The following is an 18,707-nucleotide window of genomic DNA, read 5'->3' as shown; positions in this document are numbered from 1 at the left end:
ATCTAATGGTAACATAAATGTCTTAAAGAAATCTTCACATAGTTGCTTTCCTGGCACACATGATACAGTCTTTGTAATAAATAGGTTATCAAGAATGCTTAGGAATAAGCTGTGTCTCAGTCATCCAAGTTCAAGGAGTGGCAGCTGTAAAAGAAATATAGCTGTTCCTGTATCAGAAGTGTTTCACTTCTGTGTGGCATTTTTATTAAAAACAAACATTTCAGTAAACAGTACTCTGTCCCATAAATGGCTAAATGGCCTTATAAGATTGGGGATGCGCTCCTCTCCATTAGACTGCAAGACCTATGAAGTAAGACCCTGTTTTATTCACCACTGTATCCCTAGCTCTTCACACTATACCTGGCACATAGTAGGCACTCAGTAAAACTTTCAACTGCTAAACAGACCAGAGAAAATGGTAATAGAGGGAAGAAGCTGTTAGAATTTTATATTGCATCACACACACAGAATACTGGGGTATTCCTGTTCCCCAGAAGCAAGGAACCAACAACTATCTAAAAACTGTCATTTCTACTGGTTATAATTCTTTAAAATAAGAAATTAATTTTCCTAAGATACGGGACACCTGCTAGTAGACAAACTGTTTAACTACTTACCTTTTTGGTTTTAGAGGAAGGAAAAAATCTTAATGACAGCACAAAATCATGTAGCAAATGTAATTCATTTTTGAAAGATTCAACTACATTCTGTTCCATTTGTTTCATTTTAAATGATATATTTGCAAACATGTCATTGCTCACTTTATGTTTACCTCCTCATTACACCGTTTTTAGCAGGCTTGATTGTTGCCTGAAATTGCTCTTTCTTTGACGGAGCTTAGTGTAGATGAATGAGAATGTGTTGGAAACATCTTCCCACAGATAGGGAAGGCCTGTTTGGCCTCTCAGCAAATGTGCAGCCCTGGCACTTGCCAGGGATGGCTACCCAGCTGCTTCCATTCATGCCTGCCTGGGCAGCCCCGGTGAACTTCCAGAATGAGTCCCACCTGGTCGCCTTCTTTCTCTGCTAATAGAGGAAAATGGTGCGTTTGCATCACTTACTGTGCCAAGTAAACTTTTTTTTATGTGAATTTCAGTCTAGGAGCTAGTCTTTATAGCCTCTAGATAGAAGCAGTTCCCCAAAGTGAAGCCCCACAAAGTGTCAGCACCACAGAGTTTAATTTCTCTCTCTTGCTCCACAAGGTTATGGGGAGGCAGATTCCTAAAACCTCAGACATCATTGGAGAAAACATTTGATGCCATAAGGACCTTTCTAGGTCGGTGGAGAGTGAGATCTTGTTTCCAGGTTCTCAGTTTGTCCTTAGAAGTCAAGGATGAGGCATCCCCGGCAACGGCAGACAGGCATTCTCCTTCCTTCCACTTGAATGCTGTCTTCTCTCGGCCTTCATTTCCATCTGGCCCAGAACGGCCCACTTGTAGAATTAAAAGCATCTTCAGGGGTTAGAAGCCTCTCTTGTTTCACTGCATCCATTTACTTTACCTCTGTGATTGTTAGTGAAGGTGGAAATTTCCAAAAGTCAGTATCTTTTTTTGAAAAGACAGAGAATGTAGTTTAGGAATGTAGGATTTGGCCCCTGTCCATCTTCCATCACACCCGGTTTGCCTTAAATGGAAGAATGGAAGTTCCTCGTTCTGGAAATCGGCAGGTGGGGGAGGTGTAGGAGTCAGAAGGGAAGCCCGGGGCATCTCACTAGACACATGACAGTTTTGCTCTCCTGGCACCCGTAGTACTACAGCTGCCATTCCGAGAGCTCACGTGCCAACCCGTCCCTCTGGAGCGGTTCACACCAGGGAGAGGAAAAAGGAGTGCCAAACCATGGCCCCGACAGCCTCGAAGAGGAATTGCAGTTGGGTTTTGGGTGCATTTTGCGTTTCGGCAGAGGAGTATTGAGAAGCACTCTTGCTCCCACCCTGTCATTAGCGGGTGGGTAATAGTGATATAAAATAAGAGATGAATTAGGATAATAAGAGGCAAAGGAGAAAGGAATAAATTTTCCACAAGTAATATTTTTCTCTTCATGGTTATTGAACTTTGAAACAGAACTTGAAAGTAGTAATCATGGTTCCTCGGTAGACAAAGGACAGAATGTGAGAGCCAGACAGGAAGGTGTGATTGTCTTTATTACATTAACTAGAAACATACGGAAACAAGCACAGCTTTGAGGAATACACTGCTATTTTCATTCAAGAAAAATTTTTTTTTAAAAAGGAAAAGTCATGCGTGGCCTACTATGTCATCGCCTTTTTTTTCTTTTTTTTTTTTTTTTTTTTTTTCCTGTACGAATAGTGATATAAAATAAGAGATGAATTAGGATAATAAGAGGCAAAGGAGAAAGGAATAAATTTTCCACAAGTAATATTTTTCTCTTCATGGTTATTGAACTTTGAAACAGAACTTGAAAGTAGTAATCATGGTTCCTCGGTAGACAAAGGACAGAATGTGAGAGCCAGACAGGAAGGTGTGATTGTCTTTATTACATTAACTAGAAACATACGGAAACAAGCACAGCTTTGAGGAATACACTGCTATTTTCATTCAAGAAAAATTTTTTTTTAAAAAGGAAAAGTCATGCGTGGCCTACTATGTCATCGCCTTTTTTTTCTTTTTTTTTTTTTTTTTTCCTGTACGCGGGCCTCTCACTGTTGTGGCCTCTCCCGTTGTGGAGCGCAGGCTCAGAGGCCATGGCTCACGGGCCCAGCCACTGCGCGGCAGGTGGGATCTTCCCGGACCGGGGCACGAGCCCATGTCCCCTGCATCGGCAGGCGGATTCTCAACCACTGCGCCACCAGGGAAGCCCTTTTTTTCTTTTTTTAAACTAATGAATATGTATCCCTGGTAAGAGAGTCTGCATCTTATACATCTTTTGCTTTTCTTTGTTAGTTTCTTGGGATCATTTTTTTTGAGGCAGATGTATAGTAAAACAACACCAAGTGGGATGATTAAAGGCCCAGAAAAACCTTTAAATTGGGTGGGCAGGTGTTTTCCGCTTTCTCACAACAGCTGTCTTCCATGTTGTATCCCCCAAATAAACAAATAAGACCTATTTGTATTCATTCATTGATTCAGCCAAGATGTAGAAAGCGCCTGCAACATGCCAGACACTTACTTGGGTACTGGTAATAACGGTGATGAACAGAAGTCACTGCTCCCACGGAGCTTCCACTCTACAGGGGAAACAGACACCAAACAAACAGCCACACTCACAAAGTGATAAATGCTCTGAATAAAAATACAGTGTAAGCAGTATAAAGGGGGGCTTGTTTTCTACTGGAGGAAGTGAAGACTGCTCCGAGGAATCGTAATGGAAAGCTATGGGAGCATTTTTAAGTGGCGGAGGGGAAGGTGACACAATCCTGTTCACATTTGAAGATTTACTGAAATGGAATTAGAGAGGGCCCAGAGTGAAAAGAAGAGTATCTGCACCTAAAGAAGTACAGAAGTGAATCCAAAAATGCCTTTGCTGCCTCGAAATAGCTCTTGAAATGTTTCATTACACTCTGGTTTGAACACCATAACTAATATATTTTCTGTACAGTGTTTTTCACCAGTGGATCATCTCCTAAGGGTCTGAGTGAACTTTTCCCTTGAAGTATTCTATCCATTCCCTTAGAGCACCAACACTGCTCCTATTAAAAAAGAAATTCAGGGACTTCCTGGTGGCGCAGTGGTTAGGAATCCGCCTGCCAATGCAGGGGACACAGGTTCGAGCCCTGGTCTGGGAAGATCCCACATGCCGCGGAGCAACTAAGCCTGTGCGCCACAACTACTGAGCCTGCGGTCTAGAGCCCGCGAGCCACAACTACTGAGCCCGCGTGCCCTAGAGCCCGTGCTCTGCAACGAGAGAAGCCACCGCAATGATAAGCCTGCGCGCCGCGGCAAACAGTAGCCCCGCTCGCCACAACTAGAGGAAGCCTGCACACAGCAACGAAGACCCAACGCAGCCAAAAATAAATAAATAAACAAACACACGCACACACACACGTATATTTTTTAAAAAAATAAATTCGATTACGTTTTGTCACTCGTACCCACGTAAAATTTTGGTTTCCTGTTATTTTTCCCTGTTTATTCAGCTCCTACAGAACCTTTATTGTGTAAGTTTGCGGATGGAGGACAGAAGAAGAGACAGAACCCAAACAAATACATCCCTAATGGACGACCGTGGCATAGAGAAGGAGAGGTGAGACTTGTAAGTCCTCTCTTGAAACTTCCGTGGGGGTGTATGATCATGAAAGCTACGTGAATGGTTACACAAGCAGCATCTTGACTTGGCCGCCACACTTCTAGAATAGGTGCCAGGATTAAAACTTTATAATCCAGATAATGTCACATAAAACTCTTCCCGGTGGATACCGTGCTAAGAGTGGTGATTCTCCCGATGGACACATAGATGATGGAAGCAGCTGTGTTTACCAGATAGCTACATAAAAAGTAAAAGAGCATTTTAAATTGCTGTGAAATGCACGAGTGGTTTTTTCCTCTAATGTCACGGTTTCTTAGGTTTACATTTTAAATTATTCAGAAATTACTTGAAATATTATTAAAGTAAACAGTATATTTGTCATTGAGGATTTTTTGCCTAATAATAATGGTCTTTAGGAAAAAAAGCTCAATTTCTTAATAAAATGTTGGCCCATCGTTCCCCCATATTTATCGTAAATGGATTGTTCTTTTGTTTTTGTTTTTTTAAGTAACATACTGGTTCAAGAATGTCTAGGGAAGTGCCGTCCGGTAGAAATGTTCTAGAATCTGTACTGTCCAATGATGACCACTAGCCACTTAAGGCTATTTATTTGAGCACCTGGAATGTAGCTTGTATGGTAGAGGGACTCAACTTTTCATTTAATTTTAAATAGCTTCCTGTGACTAACAGCTACCATATGGGACAGTGCCGATCTACAGCTTAATTCTCTTGTTGAGTTTATAATTACATTTGTCTAACGGAGGCTCTCAATTTTATCAAATACTACTAAACTATCACTGTTTTATGTTGCCATGACTCTGAGAAATGGAATTTTTAATTTGTGCCTTTGCAGATGAATGTTTCTTTTTCTTTCCCATAGGCTGGAATGACACTTACTTATGACCCAACCACGGCTGCTATACAGAACGGGTATGTCATTAAGATAAATACATAATGGCTAGAGGGAAAATGTGAAAGTGGAAAATATCAGATGTTTGTTCCGTGAATGATTCTATTTAAAGGATTACTTAATAAAGGCTTTTGTGTTTGTTCTAGATTTTATCCTTCACCATACAGTATTGCTACCAACCGAATGATCACTCAAACTTCTATTACACCCTATATTGCGTCTCCTGTATCTGCCTACCAGGTTTGTACCTTTAGGATTCATCAAGAGTATGACAACTTGCCGACCTTGAATCACTGCTATATTGTTATGTGTCTTAAAATTTTGAACATTTATAATGAAATTTTAAGTCAAATGTTATGCAGCTTGGATACCCAATTTAGAATCAGCTGCTTTTTATTTGACAGAGTAATTTACTTTTATGTTTAGGAGAATGTGCAACGAGGGGAAATGGTTGTCAGTTGTCACTCCTTGAAACCATAGAATTTTAGAATTGGGATGAACCCAAATACTTCCTCCACAACAGGCCCTGCTGCTGGACACCATGTGTCCCAGAAATTGAAACGGAAAGAGAATTGCCATTAGGTAAAATACAGACTAGGTGTGCACCCTTGCCTTTGTTAATTTGTCAGCAGGAACCAACAAAAGAGCAAGTAAACATGTTAACAAATAAAGACGTGTCTCTGTTAGGTAACATGAAATGAGCAATGCAGTGAGATTTGAGGCCAAAAAAGAGAGGTGACTCCCTGTTTATGTTATTTTGTGAAGAGGCTTTACCCTAAACTCCCAGCTTAGAACCAAGATCTCAGTAAGCACCTTATTGTAATGTTGATTTGGTTTTATTGCAGGGGTAGCTCCTATTCTCCATGAACCCCGTGGTGGTGCACATGTACTTGTCCTCCCGTATCAGAGTGCCTCTCACAGGGTTGCCGCCTTGGCCCAGACAGGGGCACTCTAACGGAGTCAGTTACAGACATGGGAATACACTTTTGTTGACTGTTGAGATCCTGTGTGACTGAACTAAATTTCTGTGTATTCTTGTTTTTAAAATAATTGAGTTAGTTATTGGGGCCCTGGTTTCTGGGGGTAGGGGACGACAATAATAACTGTGTTATTTCACTTCTATAAGCCTCAGTTTCCTCATCTTTAAAATGGGGATAATAATAGTTTCTATCTCATAGGCTTATGATAAGAACTAAATGAGATTATCTATGTAAAGAGCTCACCACAGTACCTGGCGTATCATTAGCACTCAGTAAATGTTAGCTATGATTATTATTATCATCCTTTACATCCAAGATTAACTGGCTGGTAAGAGTATATCCATTCTGCTTTTTTAAAATAATGGATTGGTCAATGTAAGCAATATCATAAAGGTTGTTCTGTCAAAAAGCATAAAAGTAGCTCTGGATAACAAAGAGAAGAGATTAAGTGCACTAAAACTGAAGTTGTAAAGTAGCATTCACAGCCTCCCTCAGCTTCTAGGTTCTTTTCACTTCCTTTCTTTGAGTCGTCACTCATTTTCTTTTATCTCTCTGGGTTGTTAAGTTACTTACGCTGGTGCTTCAGTCTGCTAGGCATAGCACTCACTCATTTAATGCCTTTTTAATGATTTTGAACTTAAGATTTCTCTGTTTTCCTTTCCTGTATGAGATTCAATGAGATCTGCTCTAGTGCATTTTCCCTAATTAACAATTCCTGTATCTGATGTTGAAAAGTAGTCTTCTTTCTTAACTATCTGAACTTGGAAACCTCTTTATGTATACCACTAAAAATAGGGACAAGTAAGCTTATTCTCAGACAAATGAAAGACTGTGCATCTTAATTTGAATGTATGCAGCTATAGATATTTACAGCTATGAATGCTTCTCCTCACCACCTCTTTTTCTCTCTTTAGTATAAAAGCAGTGAGCATTTTGGCCACAGAATTATTTCATAGAATAGGAAAAAATTAGGAGACCAGGGTTGTTAATAGATTTCATAGACCTAACTGGAAACAACATTTCATTGCAAAGGCCTGATTTCTTCTCCTAGACAATCTATGTTTCCCTAAGATACATGTGGAAATTCATTCCAATTGCCTGGCACTCAGTGCCATTACCTTTTAGACTGATTCTTAACCCTATAAGTTCAGGAACCCAATGGGGTCAGCAAATGGGCTTTAAGTGGTCTGTGATTCTCTTAAATTGTTTGCAGAATGTCGCTTGTATGTGTGCAGTCAGTTGGGGGGAAAAGGTCTGTTTCCTTCATCAGGTTTTCAAAAGGATTCATGATCCAAAAGAGGATAAAGAACCAATGATAAAGAGTTCACAGAACATAGATTATTATTCCCATTTTATAGTTAGGGAAAATTGAGGAATAGAAATTGACAGCAGCATATTTGTTGCTTAAGAAAGAAAATTGGATTAGATGTCTTGGCTTCCTAACCCCGTAATGATATAAGCTATTAGACTATTAGGACCACTGGAATTATACCCAAAATGGGTGCATCTGGCCCAAATTGGGGTCTGTAACGGGAGCTGCTCGCCTCCCCGTGATTTATTCAGTGAAGGCCTTGCACTCCTGTTGGAGCAAGCTTTTCTCTGCTAAACCACTATATGCTCATACAATTGGATTTGAGAAATTGGCATCTGCAAGAAACCACCAATATCCCGTTGGGGAAAGGCTGCAGTCCAGATAACTGAAATGTTAACAAGGCAGAAGCACTTAACTTTGGTCTGCCTTAGGTGGCAAAGGAAACCAGAGAAAACAAGTATCGGGGCTCTGCTATCAAGGTAAATCATAATACATTCTTCCCCCATGACTCTTCCCCATATCCTCTCTGTAGAACCTCTGAAGTTAACAGTAGCGGATGAGATGCAGGAGGGGTTTGTTCTCAAGAATTAGAGGCAAACTTATTTTGAAATCACATAGTCTCAGGAAAGCTCTGGGCACCAAGAAACGGGCTGATTAGTCTTTCTCTGGGGTGGCAGAGACTACACATGCTTTCTTTCCTGCCACAGAACCTGACTCTCACATCTTACTTCTCGATCCAGAGGGTCTACTGTATAGATGATGCCCTTTTGACTGTAGATGTCAGGATCTAGTTACTGAAGTTTAATTTCCTAAATCTGGATTTCAGATTTTTATGTTTCACACTAACTAGAAATTGTTGACTGCCAGACAAGATTTCTGAAATTTAATGTCCTGGGTATTAAAAGGGGGTTGAATTTGATTATTCTTTTTAAATAAGCACATACTTTAAGGATTAGTTTCTAATAAGATGTGCTGGAATTAATTCTCATTCCTCTGTATTCCTAAAGCACCTACATTCATATCCTGATTGTAATACTTTTCACTGTTTCTTTGAGTTGTTTACTTGTTTATCTCCCTTGCTTAGACAGTAAATTTCTTGAGGGTGGGGCCTATGTCTTCCTTTTTCTCTTTGGTGCTTGATACTCAGTAAATACTTTTTGAGTGGGCAAATGGAACTTGGTTTTAAATAATCATTTCATCCTATTCAGAGTGACCAGTTTGTCAAGACTTCTAACTGCCTTAATCTTTTTAATCATTGATAGTATTGTTTCCTTATTTTCCTTCTGTAGATCTTAACATGATTAAAAGCGCTCTAGAGAAATAGGTAGCACTCTAATGGAAATCAATGTTTCTTCCAAAATCCTTCCTTTTCCAGGTGCAAAGCCCTTCTTGGATGCAACCGCAACCGTATATCCTACAGCACCCCGTAAGTTTTTCATCTTAATGGCTTTGTAGTTTATAAGTAAGCTATGTATACGTTAAAAACCATTCTCTGGGTTTAAACCATTTGCCCAAAGATGGTGTAGGATTTGGGAGATTTTAAATGTGAAATATGAGAATGAGTTCATTATAAAACTTTCACTCACCTTGTCTTAAAATAAATCGGTGGTTGACCTTAAGTCAAATTCGCAATCCATGAGAATTTAAACGTAGGAGATTGTTCCACTGAATTTTTAAAATTTAACGTTTTAAAATTGCTAAATTTTTAACCATACTTAGGATGAAATAGCTCTCATTTTTTACATTCTGTTTAATGCAAATATAAAGTGTTCAAAATTGACCTAAAGTTTTTCATTAGTGTTAGCCTCTCCATGGAAATTATTAAAAAACTAAAGTAGTAACACGAACTTTGGTGAATAACAAAGGTGATTTCTTTAGTGACACGAGCATGTGTTGTACTTATGTATATGTTACATTTTTTTAAATTAAGTGAGTTACACTTCACCTTACTAGGTAGTATAGTTAATGTATTTTTCAGAGATACATAAAATCCAGTTTGTGGAATTAAAACATGGGTTTAAAAGTTGAAAAATAAAGGTGGAGAACAAAATCACAAAAAAGACTAAGAATGCCTAATGTAATAATCTAGATGCTTGCCATGAGGCGGCCACAAATTTGGCCTAAGCTTTCTAGTAACCAGTGCAAAATGGGAATCTTAATAAGCAATATAGTTCACAGTACTTATAAAACGGGTCAGTTGCTTAGGAAAAGCACACTGTTCTTGGCCTTAAAATGAGACAGGAATTTCTCTCAGGACAACTTCCTAAAGAGGACACTATGCAGTGTTAGACCAGGCATGTGAAACAGCAGAACAGGGACACATTCTGAACAGGAAGTTGCTGAGATGACTTTGAAGAAGCAGACAAAACATGTTTAGTTGATAACACAGGAGAAGAGCTCTCTGATGATATACGTATGTGTGTTGTGTGTCTGTATAAACATACGCACGTATGTTTCTACACACACACATCTGCACACGTACACCCACAAAGCCACACAAACGCCTGTGGCAGTCTGCATCCCGGGTACTCTGTGCTGTCCTGTTGGGGAATGCTGGAAATCAGCTCACTTTTCATTTTGGGGGCTTCCTAGTACAGTAGCTCCTACAGATGAATGAGGAAGAGGAGCAGGAAGCTCCTTCTGCATATTCTGGGCTTTTGAGTCATTTCCATGTTACCACACACTTTTTGATGATGCACATTAAAAATTTTAAAGGAAAAAATTTCTATGAAATATATTAATAACAGACTACTTCTGACATGAATCTATATCCTTTGTGCGGGCGGGGGGGTCAACTATTAGAGACAGAGGCAGGCACATCTCTGAGTTGAACAACTTTGATGAGACAGTAGTGGTGTGTGCAGAAGTCTCCTACCTGAGGATTCATTCCTTCTCCCCACCCAGATTTAGACTGCCTGCAACCAGCATTAACGCACCTGCACACCAATCTTTGCCCTCAATTGTGTATCAATTTATCAGTAAATAACAGTGTATTTAAGGGATGAGTCAGGTACAGTGATACCAAAACCCTAACATTAATAATTTGTAGGGTGTATCAGAATAATTGCATCCTCAGGTAATCGGGTGATAGCAAAAGTGAGAGGAATGCTATAATCCATAAGAATATTACAATTGGATAAATTAGAGAAAATGAAAAAATCCAGAAATAGAACTAATTGAATTTCATACACAATTAATGTACCATTAAGTAATCATTAAAAATGATGATAATGACAGCAAGGCAGTAAGGTAAATATTTATAATGGAATGTTATGTGAAAGAGCAAAACCCAGGGGCTTCCCTGGTGGCGCAGTGGTTAAGAATCCGCCTGCCAATGCAGGAGACACGGATTCAAGCCCTGGTCCGGGAAGATCCCACATACCGCAGAGCAACTAAGCCCGTGAGCCACAACTGCTGAGCCCGTATGCCACAACTACTGAAGCCCATGAGCCTAGAGCCTGTGCTCCACAGCAAGAGAAGCCACCACAATGAGAAGCCCGCACACCGCAACAAAGAGTAGCCCCCGCTCGCCGCAACTAGAGGAAGTCCGAGCGCAGCAACAAAGACCCAACGCAGCCATAAATTAATTAATTAATTAATTAATTTTTAAAAAAAAGAATCCGCCTGCCGGTGCAGGGGACACAGGTTCGGGCCCTGGTCCAGGAAGATCCCACATGCTGACAACTACTGAAGCCCGCGCGCCTAGAGCCCATGCTCTGCAACAAGAGAAGCCACCGCAATGAGAAACCTGCACACCACAACGAAGAGTAGCCCCCGCTCGCCACAAGTAGAGAAAGCCCGTGTGCAGCAACGAAGACCCAACGCAACCAGAAGTAAATAAATAAATAAATAAATAAATAAATAAAATTAAAAAAAAGCAAAATCCAGGATATGAAATAGTTCATGTGCCCTGGTTGCAACTCTGTAAAAACATGCAGAGGCCAGAATCTGGACAGTGCTACCCTGACCATGCTAACAGCTGTGTATTAGAGACAGGCTGGGTTATACGGGTGATTTTTTTCACCCCTCCTCTCTGTTTTTAACTATATTTAATTTTATTTTTGATGACCAGAATTTTTTCAAATGAAATCAAAGATTCTAAAATTGGATTATTAATCATATCTGAATCTGCTTCCCTCCCCCTGGCACCAAATTGCAGTTGAAAATTCTGAGAAACACTGAGTGAATGAAGAATGTGATCTTGATCCTAACAGCCTGACCTTGAATCAAATGACTATTTTTTTTAACATTTTTGAATGAAACACTGTATTTATAATATTCAATGTAGTATATTGTTTTGTGGCTGCATGAAACATCAACTGTCATTTACTTTAAAAAAAAAATTAAGCATTTTGTAACCCTGGCCAGCCAAAAGTAGTTTGCGTTTCCTGTCACACCCCATAGTTCTCCTGTGGACTAGCTTGCTTTACAGTTAAGTGAAAGTAAAGGGAGAGGTATTTAATAGAAGGATTTCTGTGAAGTGGGTGCTCTTTTAAAGTCTCAGGAAGCACAATCTAGACCATTTATAAGAAATCATAACACCATTTGCACGTTTGAGGGGAGGTTATTTTAGCTTCATGTTCCTCAGTAAACTAAGGCATTTCCTTGGCAAAAGGTGGTTCCAGAATCTGCACTCCCTCTCTCAGTTTGTCTCACTTCCTCTGTCTCCGACTCCCCAGGGTGCCGTGTTAACTCCCTCAATGGAGCACACCATGTCACTACAGCCCGCATCTATGATCAGCCCTCTGGCCCAGCAGATGAGTCATCTGTCACTAGGCAGCACCGGAACAGTAGGTGGCAAATTAATATCATGTCTCAGCAAACAGAGGAGGGTAAATTAATGCAGCCTGTGTCTTCCTTATCAATTATAGACTCTGTAATGTCAGAGATTATGTCTGATCCCCTCTCTCCTCCCACATTGCCTTTCACATAGTAAGTACTTAGATATTTCTTGATTAATTGATGAACTAAAAGTCTGTCCTCTGGGTATCTATCTATCTCTTCTTTATCAGAATATAGCATCCATACAAGACCACTTCTAGCCCTAATGACTAGTATCGTTCATTCACACTGGCAGACCTGGTCTCATGGAGCAAAAGATGAAGGTGATTCATGGTAGTCAAGGCAGGGAATTTTTACTCATTTCTTCTTGTATGGATTTTGGGGGCACTGAACCACTATCTTAGTATTGACTTATTTCCTCCAAATCCAGGGACTCAGTTGGGAATTGGGGTTGAACTAATCCCAGATTCACTTCCAGGGTTGATATGTGTAGTGTTTAGATGGTCAGATGGCCAAAGGCTTTTAATTGAGACCATATATATGGTAGCTTAAAAGAACAAAGGGTAGTATTTTCCTGGCCTACATTCACAGCCAGCAGAAGCAGCTTGTAAAGGCTAAGCCAGGGCCACACACATCCAGTGAGAAACCTCTCCTGCCTTCAGAGAAGGATGACTGTCGGCTTCAGGAAAGCAAGGGTCCATTTCCCATTTTTCAGTGACCTGCTAATGATGTAATAAGTCATTTGCTTCTTGGGTCTCCACCTATGGAAACAATTCTAGATACTGGTTCAGGGGGCTGCTGGAAACTCATGAGGTCCTTTGAGGGAGAGATCTTCTAGAATAAAATAGCACGTTAGTGATGCTGAATTACCGAGGACGAGAAACTGTAGTGATCATCACCCATGGCTCATCGTTGGCCATGCTGACTGTATTCTTCTTTTCAGTACATGCCTGCCACGTCAGCTGTGCAGGGGGCCTACTTGCCACAGTATACACACGTGCAGACGCCGGCGGTTCCTGTGGAGGTTGGTATAGACTGTCCAGGGGCCATTCTGGCAGTGAGTAACTTCAGAAATGGGTTAAATAGAACTCAAAGAAGAATCATTCGAAAGTCAAACACTTGCATAAAGAATCAAGTTGAGAGGGAGTCTCTCCCTAGAGTTGTTTTCAACTATGAAATAGTCTCTGCATACAAGTTAGTAAACAGCATCCAAGCCACACCCCCAAGACTCCCAGAAATACTGATATTTTCTAGGCTTAGGCTTGTAGCACGTTTCATACCCCTTCAAGGCTCAAGGCTCTATCTTGTCTCCTGTAAAATGACGCTTACAGGCAAATTAAGATAAAGCTGGAATTTGCAATACTAGTCCCAAAGATTGTATCAGTAATAATAATTACAAAAATTAACTGGTTATCATTAAGATACTTGAAAAAAAAATGTTTCAGAATTGTAACAGGGATGAGGAACACACCGTACCTGTTTTTATAGAGACTTAGTAGAGCTAAATAGCTCTTAGTTCTTGTTATGGAAGATACTGTTATGATATTGATATGGAAGAAGTCTGACATTTGAATTCAAGTTGGGCAGAAAGCATAGTGTTTTCCTGCAAAGTACCCTTGAAATTCCAAGGAAATTCATCAACCCAGTCGATCCCCCCTGCTAGGCAGATCCCATAGGTTCCAATTCCAGAAACAACCCTAGGACTGTGGCTGGATTACAGGGGAGGTGGGATGTGTTTTGTTTTGTTTGCTTCTAAATGATTTAAATTTGTGCAATTATTGATAACCACAGTTACCGGAACCCACAGTCCCTTATCTACAATGCTGGAACAAACAAATCTGAAACAAAAAATTTTCCTGTTAACTACTTTAGCAAAAAACCTGACCTGTGACAGAACCCAAGCTGAACTGATGTAAGACAAGATCTTAACCCCATTTACACTGCATATTCATACCTTTCAGCACAGACCTATTAATGTGTTTGATTATGAGGTACAGCCCTGGACCCCACTGGGTATAATAGTCTCTGATGTACAGCATATGCCTACCATGTTTCAGATTCTAAAATCTGAAACTACTGAGTTCCAAGTCACATCTGGCCTCCAAAGGGTAAGAGATTTGTTTGGTAAATTGCAGCTTGATATGAAGAGGCAACTCATAAAAGTTAAAGGAGGTTCTTTGGGTCTATCAGACATTTTAACTTCTTAGGGAAATAATTAACTTTGAAGGCTCTATATGACGTTAAGAAAAAAATCACTTTTAAGGAGTGCTTGTTTTTAAGATGTGGGACTCAGTCCAACCTGGGTAACAGAGTTTGGATTTCTTTGCTCACATGTCTCGTCTGTTCTGCTTTGTTGTAGGAGGCGAGTGGTCAGCAGCAGGTGGCTGTAGAGACGTCTAATGACCATTCTCCGTATACCTTTCAACCCAATAAGTAACTGTGAGGTATGAGAGAAAGGTCTCCATCACTGTAGGGCTCAAGTCAAGGAAAGTCTATGATTCTTGTATCAAAATGGTACTTTAAACAACTCAGGTCTGGTCACACTGCTTCAGTCATGGCCAGGGAATCCAATGTTACTGAAATGTTAAAATCAGTGAGTTTGTGGATTTGTAGATAAGTATTCTGTCCAAAAAGAACAGTGCCTTATATTGAAGTCAAATGTATATTTACACTCTCTTCCTCCCTACCCACCCCCCGCCAAAAGATTGGTAACATAATCAGACAATGCCAGGTACCAAATTTGTCCTACAATACATTTATATATATTTTTTTTATATTTTATATATATATATATATAAAATATGTAATATATATATTGTTTTAATGCTCACAAACTAAAGGAAATATAGCATAAGATTTTGCTTAATCTAGCATTACAAGATTAGCAGTATCTTGACTGTGAATCTAATATGACTATCCTTAGATTGAGAGATTGCTCTCCCAGCTCCCACTTGGACCACGGATCTCAAAACTAGTCACTCTGCCATGCAGATTGCAGTAGAACAGCTGTGTGGAACTTAGAACACCTGGGTTTCTGGATTGCTCCGGTGAAGTCTGTTGCAGGTCCCAGATTTGAAAGGTGGACTCGGGGCATAGAAAGTGACCTCAGTTCCAGACTTTGCATTTACTGGCCTACCACCAGTGATGAGCAGAGCCTTTCTCAAACACATGTCTTTAAAACAAGAAAGAGATGACAAAGCTGTGTTATATTACACCAAATGTACAAAAGCATTTTTTTTTATTTTTATCTTCCAGATGTACAGAAGGGTGTGCTTAAATGAAGAAGGTTGTGAAGGCTGAACAATCATGGATTTTTCTGATCAATTGTGCTTTAGGAAATTATTGACAGTTTTGCACAGGTTCTTGAAAACGTTATTTATAATGAAATCAACTAAAACTATTTTTGCTATAAGTTCTATAAGGTGCATAAAACCCTTAAATTCATCTAGTAGCTGTTCCCCTGAACAGGTTTATTTTAGTAAAAAAAAAAAAAAAAAAAAAAAAAAAAACCAACAAAATACAAAAAGATTTTTATCAAATGTTATGATGCAAAAAAAGAAAAAAAAAAAGAAAAAAGAAAAAAAAAAAGAAAAAGAAAACTTCAATTCTCTGGGTATGCACAAAGACCATGAAGACTTACCCAAGTGCATGACCGGATTCTTGTGGTTTTGTTCATTTTGTGTTTCGTTTGTGTTTTTTTCAGCTGTATGAAATGGGCTTTCTGATGTTTAAATAGTCCAACTTCACCCCTGGTGTTCTGTGCTTGCAGTGTGAGTGTTGCCGCCAGTGTCTCTTTTCTTAGCTTTCTGTTTTCCTTTCCACGTAGTGTGAAGTGTCTTATCCTTTTCTATGAATTCCAATTTGCCTTAACTCTTTTGATGCTGTAGCTGTTTCAGTAAAAGTTAGTTCAAACTAATGATGTAGAATGCTTTGACCAAATGGGCTGGTCTATTATGCCTTGTAAAACAGCAGCATAGGGCTTTTAAAAGGTAGTCAATAAAAGTTGCTGAAATTTTGGCTTTTTTAAATATGTAGTAGGTGTTTTTAATGATTTTTCACATAATGTGTAAGGTAGTGAAATGCAAGAAGGGAAAACTGTTTTGTGTGAAACACATTTTCTGACTGGGGAACTTTTAATAGGGTAAATTGTTTGTAAGGCTGTATGCCAAGAGTTTCCTCTGATAGTTTGACTGATTTAGGATATCTGCTGTATGATGCAATGTAAAGTCTTTTGCCTTTTTTCAGGAAAAAAAAAAACAACTAACTTGATGTTCTAGATTTAGTGTAGGTAGCGTAGGGGCAGGGGGTGGGGGGAGGGGAGGGAGTCACCGAATGTTTTGTCCTTCCTTTATACTAACGATAGTGCTTTAGAATGAGAATGACGCCTGAGATCTGGCAAACCGAAAAAAAACACAAATGTTGCTATTGCAACGAAATGGCAAAAGCTAAAAGTAAGGATTTATCTTCAAACATAAGCTGAGATATGAATAGAAGCAAAACGATTGGCTACTAGCTCTCTCTATCATGTAAATTTGAGAAACAAAAATTACTTGGCACTTTTAAAGGTAACTTCACCAAAGACCGAAGAGCCAGTAACCAGTAGCTCCAACTTGTCTCAGCATCACATCTTCTGTGCTCTTTATTTTTGCCGGACCAGTTTGCGGTTAGGAGAATGTGCCTTTTTTGTACCTTTGGATTTAGGTTTTATAATTTTAATTGATGTATGGACACACACAAACAAACAAAAAAGCATGAAGGAAGATTTGGATCCAAGCAGTGCCACACTTTACATCATCACTACAAGTGTTAAGTGTAAAGAAAAACCAATTTTGAAACTATGAAATTCCTGATTCATAAATACACAGTTATTTCTACTTTAGTACATATAAGATAATTCACTGTTATTAAAGCTCTTTTATTAAGATGATTGCATACGTTTGAAAAGCAATGGTAAATTAAGTTGTCTTCCAAAACTGTGTACTTGTCTGGTCAACTGTGTGTGATCAGTTATCTACCTCAGAGTCTATTTTCTTTTGTGCTGGGACAGGTTGCTGGCCCTCCCTGTTTCCACAGACCAAATCCTTCCTAGCTCAGGAGCTAGGCCTAAGCAGTTATTTCTTTCGAGTAGTTTTTAGTTCTTAAAATTTATGCTTGTGTTTGATTATAGATGTCAGTGATATTTCATAGTTTCAAAAGTCCTTGCTGCTCTGAGAAGTGTAGATTCTAGTGAAAATTACATAGTCATAAGAGAAGTGTGTTTTTGTTTTTGTTTTTGTTTCCTTTTTTAAAGTTGTGGTATTATTGGTTCTATGCTCCCTGGAATATTACTGCTTTGTGAAAGTCCAGACTGAACGCAGCACCCTCTTTGTACCTAGTACATTATAAACCTGGGTCTCTCACTACTTGATATTTTTGCATTAGTTAAGACAGAAATTTGATAACTCAGTCAGAGGGGAGGGGAAATCTGCTGCTAGAAATGTCTGAACTAAGTGCCATACTCGTCTGGGTAAGATTTGGGAAACATAACCTCTGTACATAAAAAAAGAAAAAAAATCAGTTAAACATCACATAGTAGACAGCCATTAAATTATAAAAAAAATTAATTTATGAAGAAAGACCTTTTGTACAGATTGAAAAAAAAAGATTTTCATAGAGATATCTATATGATCAAGAGAGTTAATTTTTTATTTTTGTTTTACTAGTGCCACAAACTTGCCAGTGGTAACTTATTTGTCCGGTTCAAGATAACTCTGTAGTTTTCTTTCCTAGGACTTGTTGTTAAACGCCAAAAAGACATTTTTGAACTGTACATTTGATCAGATTGTTAGCTTTTTCTGTTTTATTTCTTTTGAGAACCTTTGAATAAAAAACATCTGAAATTTTATTTTTCCTGTCAGTTTTTTTTAGATTAGATTAAATGTATATCAGAATTTCATTTCATTTCTGATCTCTTCTTTCAGCTCAGTGGATTGATTTGAAACTGAGTTGAAAATTATTTTCAGATTCAATATGTACTCAAAATATATTTCCTTTAAAAGAACTGGAAAAAACCTTCCCACCCTGTTGTTTTTGGTTATTTCAGTTCATGTACAGGGACAAGCATTAGCTCACCATGTTTCCTCTCAGCAAAGTCCACCTTTGGTCTGTTCTTAAACACCAAAGAGCCAGGCCCCTCTCCTTCCTCCTTCCTTACTGCTACCTTTTGACTGTGGCACTGTCATTGCCCAGCAAGGAGGACAGAATAAAAACAGTGTCCCCATCTCTGGTAAACAAGCTCACGAGTAAGGATTTCAAGGTGATCTTATCCCTGCCTTGATGCCTCGGGCCTCCTTTAGTGACCTTGTTTGGCTGTTCCCAGTAGGAGGCTCTGGTGCAGCATTCATGGGGCAGAGACTACAGCTCTCTTTCCCACACTGACATGCTTTATGGGAGGCTCTTAGTACAAGAAATTGACTCTTCCCCAAGGTAAATGAAATGTTTCAGTGTAGTTGTAAAGGTTTCTTTTTCTGCTGCCCAGTG

General features: G+C 39.3%; 1 protein-coding gene across 3 annotated transcripts in view; it reads left to right on the top strand.

Moving 5' to 3' along the window:
* The window catches only part of RBMS1 (RNA binding motif single stranded interacting protein 1), a 96,108-nt gene extending 78,394 nt beyond the window's left edge, over positions 1 to 17,714 (top strand). Inside the window, exons 6-14 of one of the 3 annotated variants that reach the window (XM_055088106.1) lie at positions 4,095 to 4,201; positions 5,085 to 5,134; positions 5,261 to 5,354; positions 7,838 to 7,885; positions 8,782 to 8,832; positions 12,086 to 12,196; positions 13,132 to 13,212; positions 14,548 to 14,632; positions 15,444 to 17,714. In XM_055088106.1, coding sequence (XP_054944081.1) covers positions 4,095 to 4,201; positions 5,085 to 5,134; positions 5,261 to 5,354; positions 7,838 to 7,885; positions 8,782 to 8,832; positions 12,086 to 12,196; positions 13,132 to 13,212; positions 14,548 to 14,625 — 620 coding nt within the window. In that variant the 3' untranslated portion in view covers positions 14,626 to 14,632; positions 15,444 to 17,714. Of the gene's footprint in view, positions 1 to 4,094; positions 4,211 to 5,084; positions 5,135 to 5,260; positions 5,355 to 7,837; positions 7,886 to 8,781; positions 8,833 to 12,085; positions 12,197 to 13,131; positions 13,213 to 14,547; positions 14,633 to 15,443 lie in introns of all 3 variants that reach the window. The other 2 variants (XM_024122384.2, XM_055088113.1) reach the window with 2 other exon arrangements.
* Positions 17,715 to 18,707: the final 993 nt, after the last annotated feature.

Source organism: Physeter macrocephalus, chromosome 2, assembly GCF_002837175.3.
Source record: "Physeter macrocephalus isolate SW-GA chromosome 2, ASM283717v5, whole genome shotgun sequence".
NCBI classification, from domain to species: domain Eukaryota; kingdom Metazoa; phylum Chordata; class Mammalia; order Artiodactyla; family Physeteridae; genus Physeter; species Physeter macrocephalus.
This window is presented reverse-complemented; position numbering and strand designations above follow the sequence as displayed.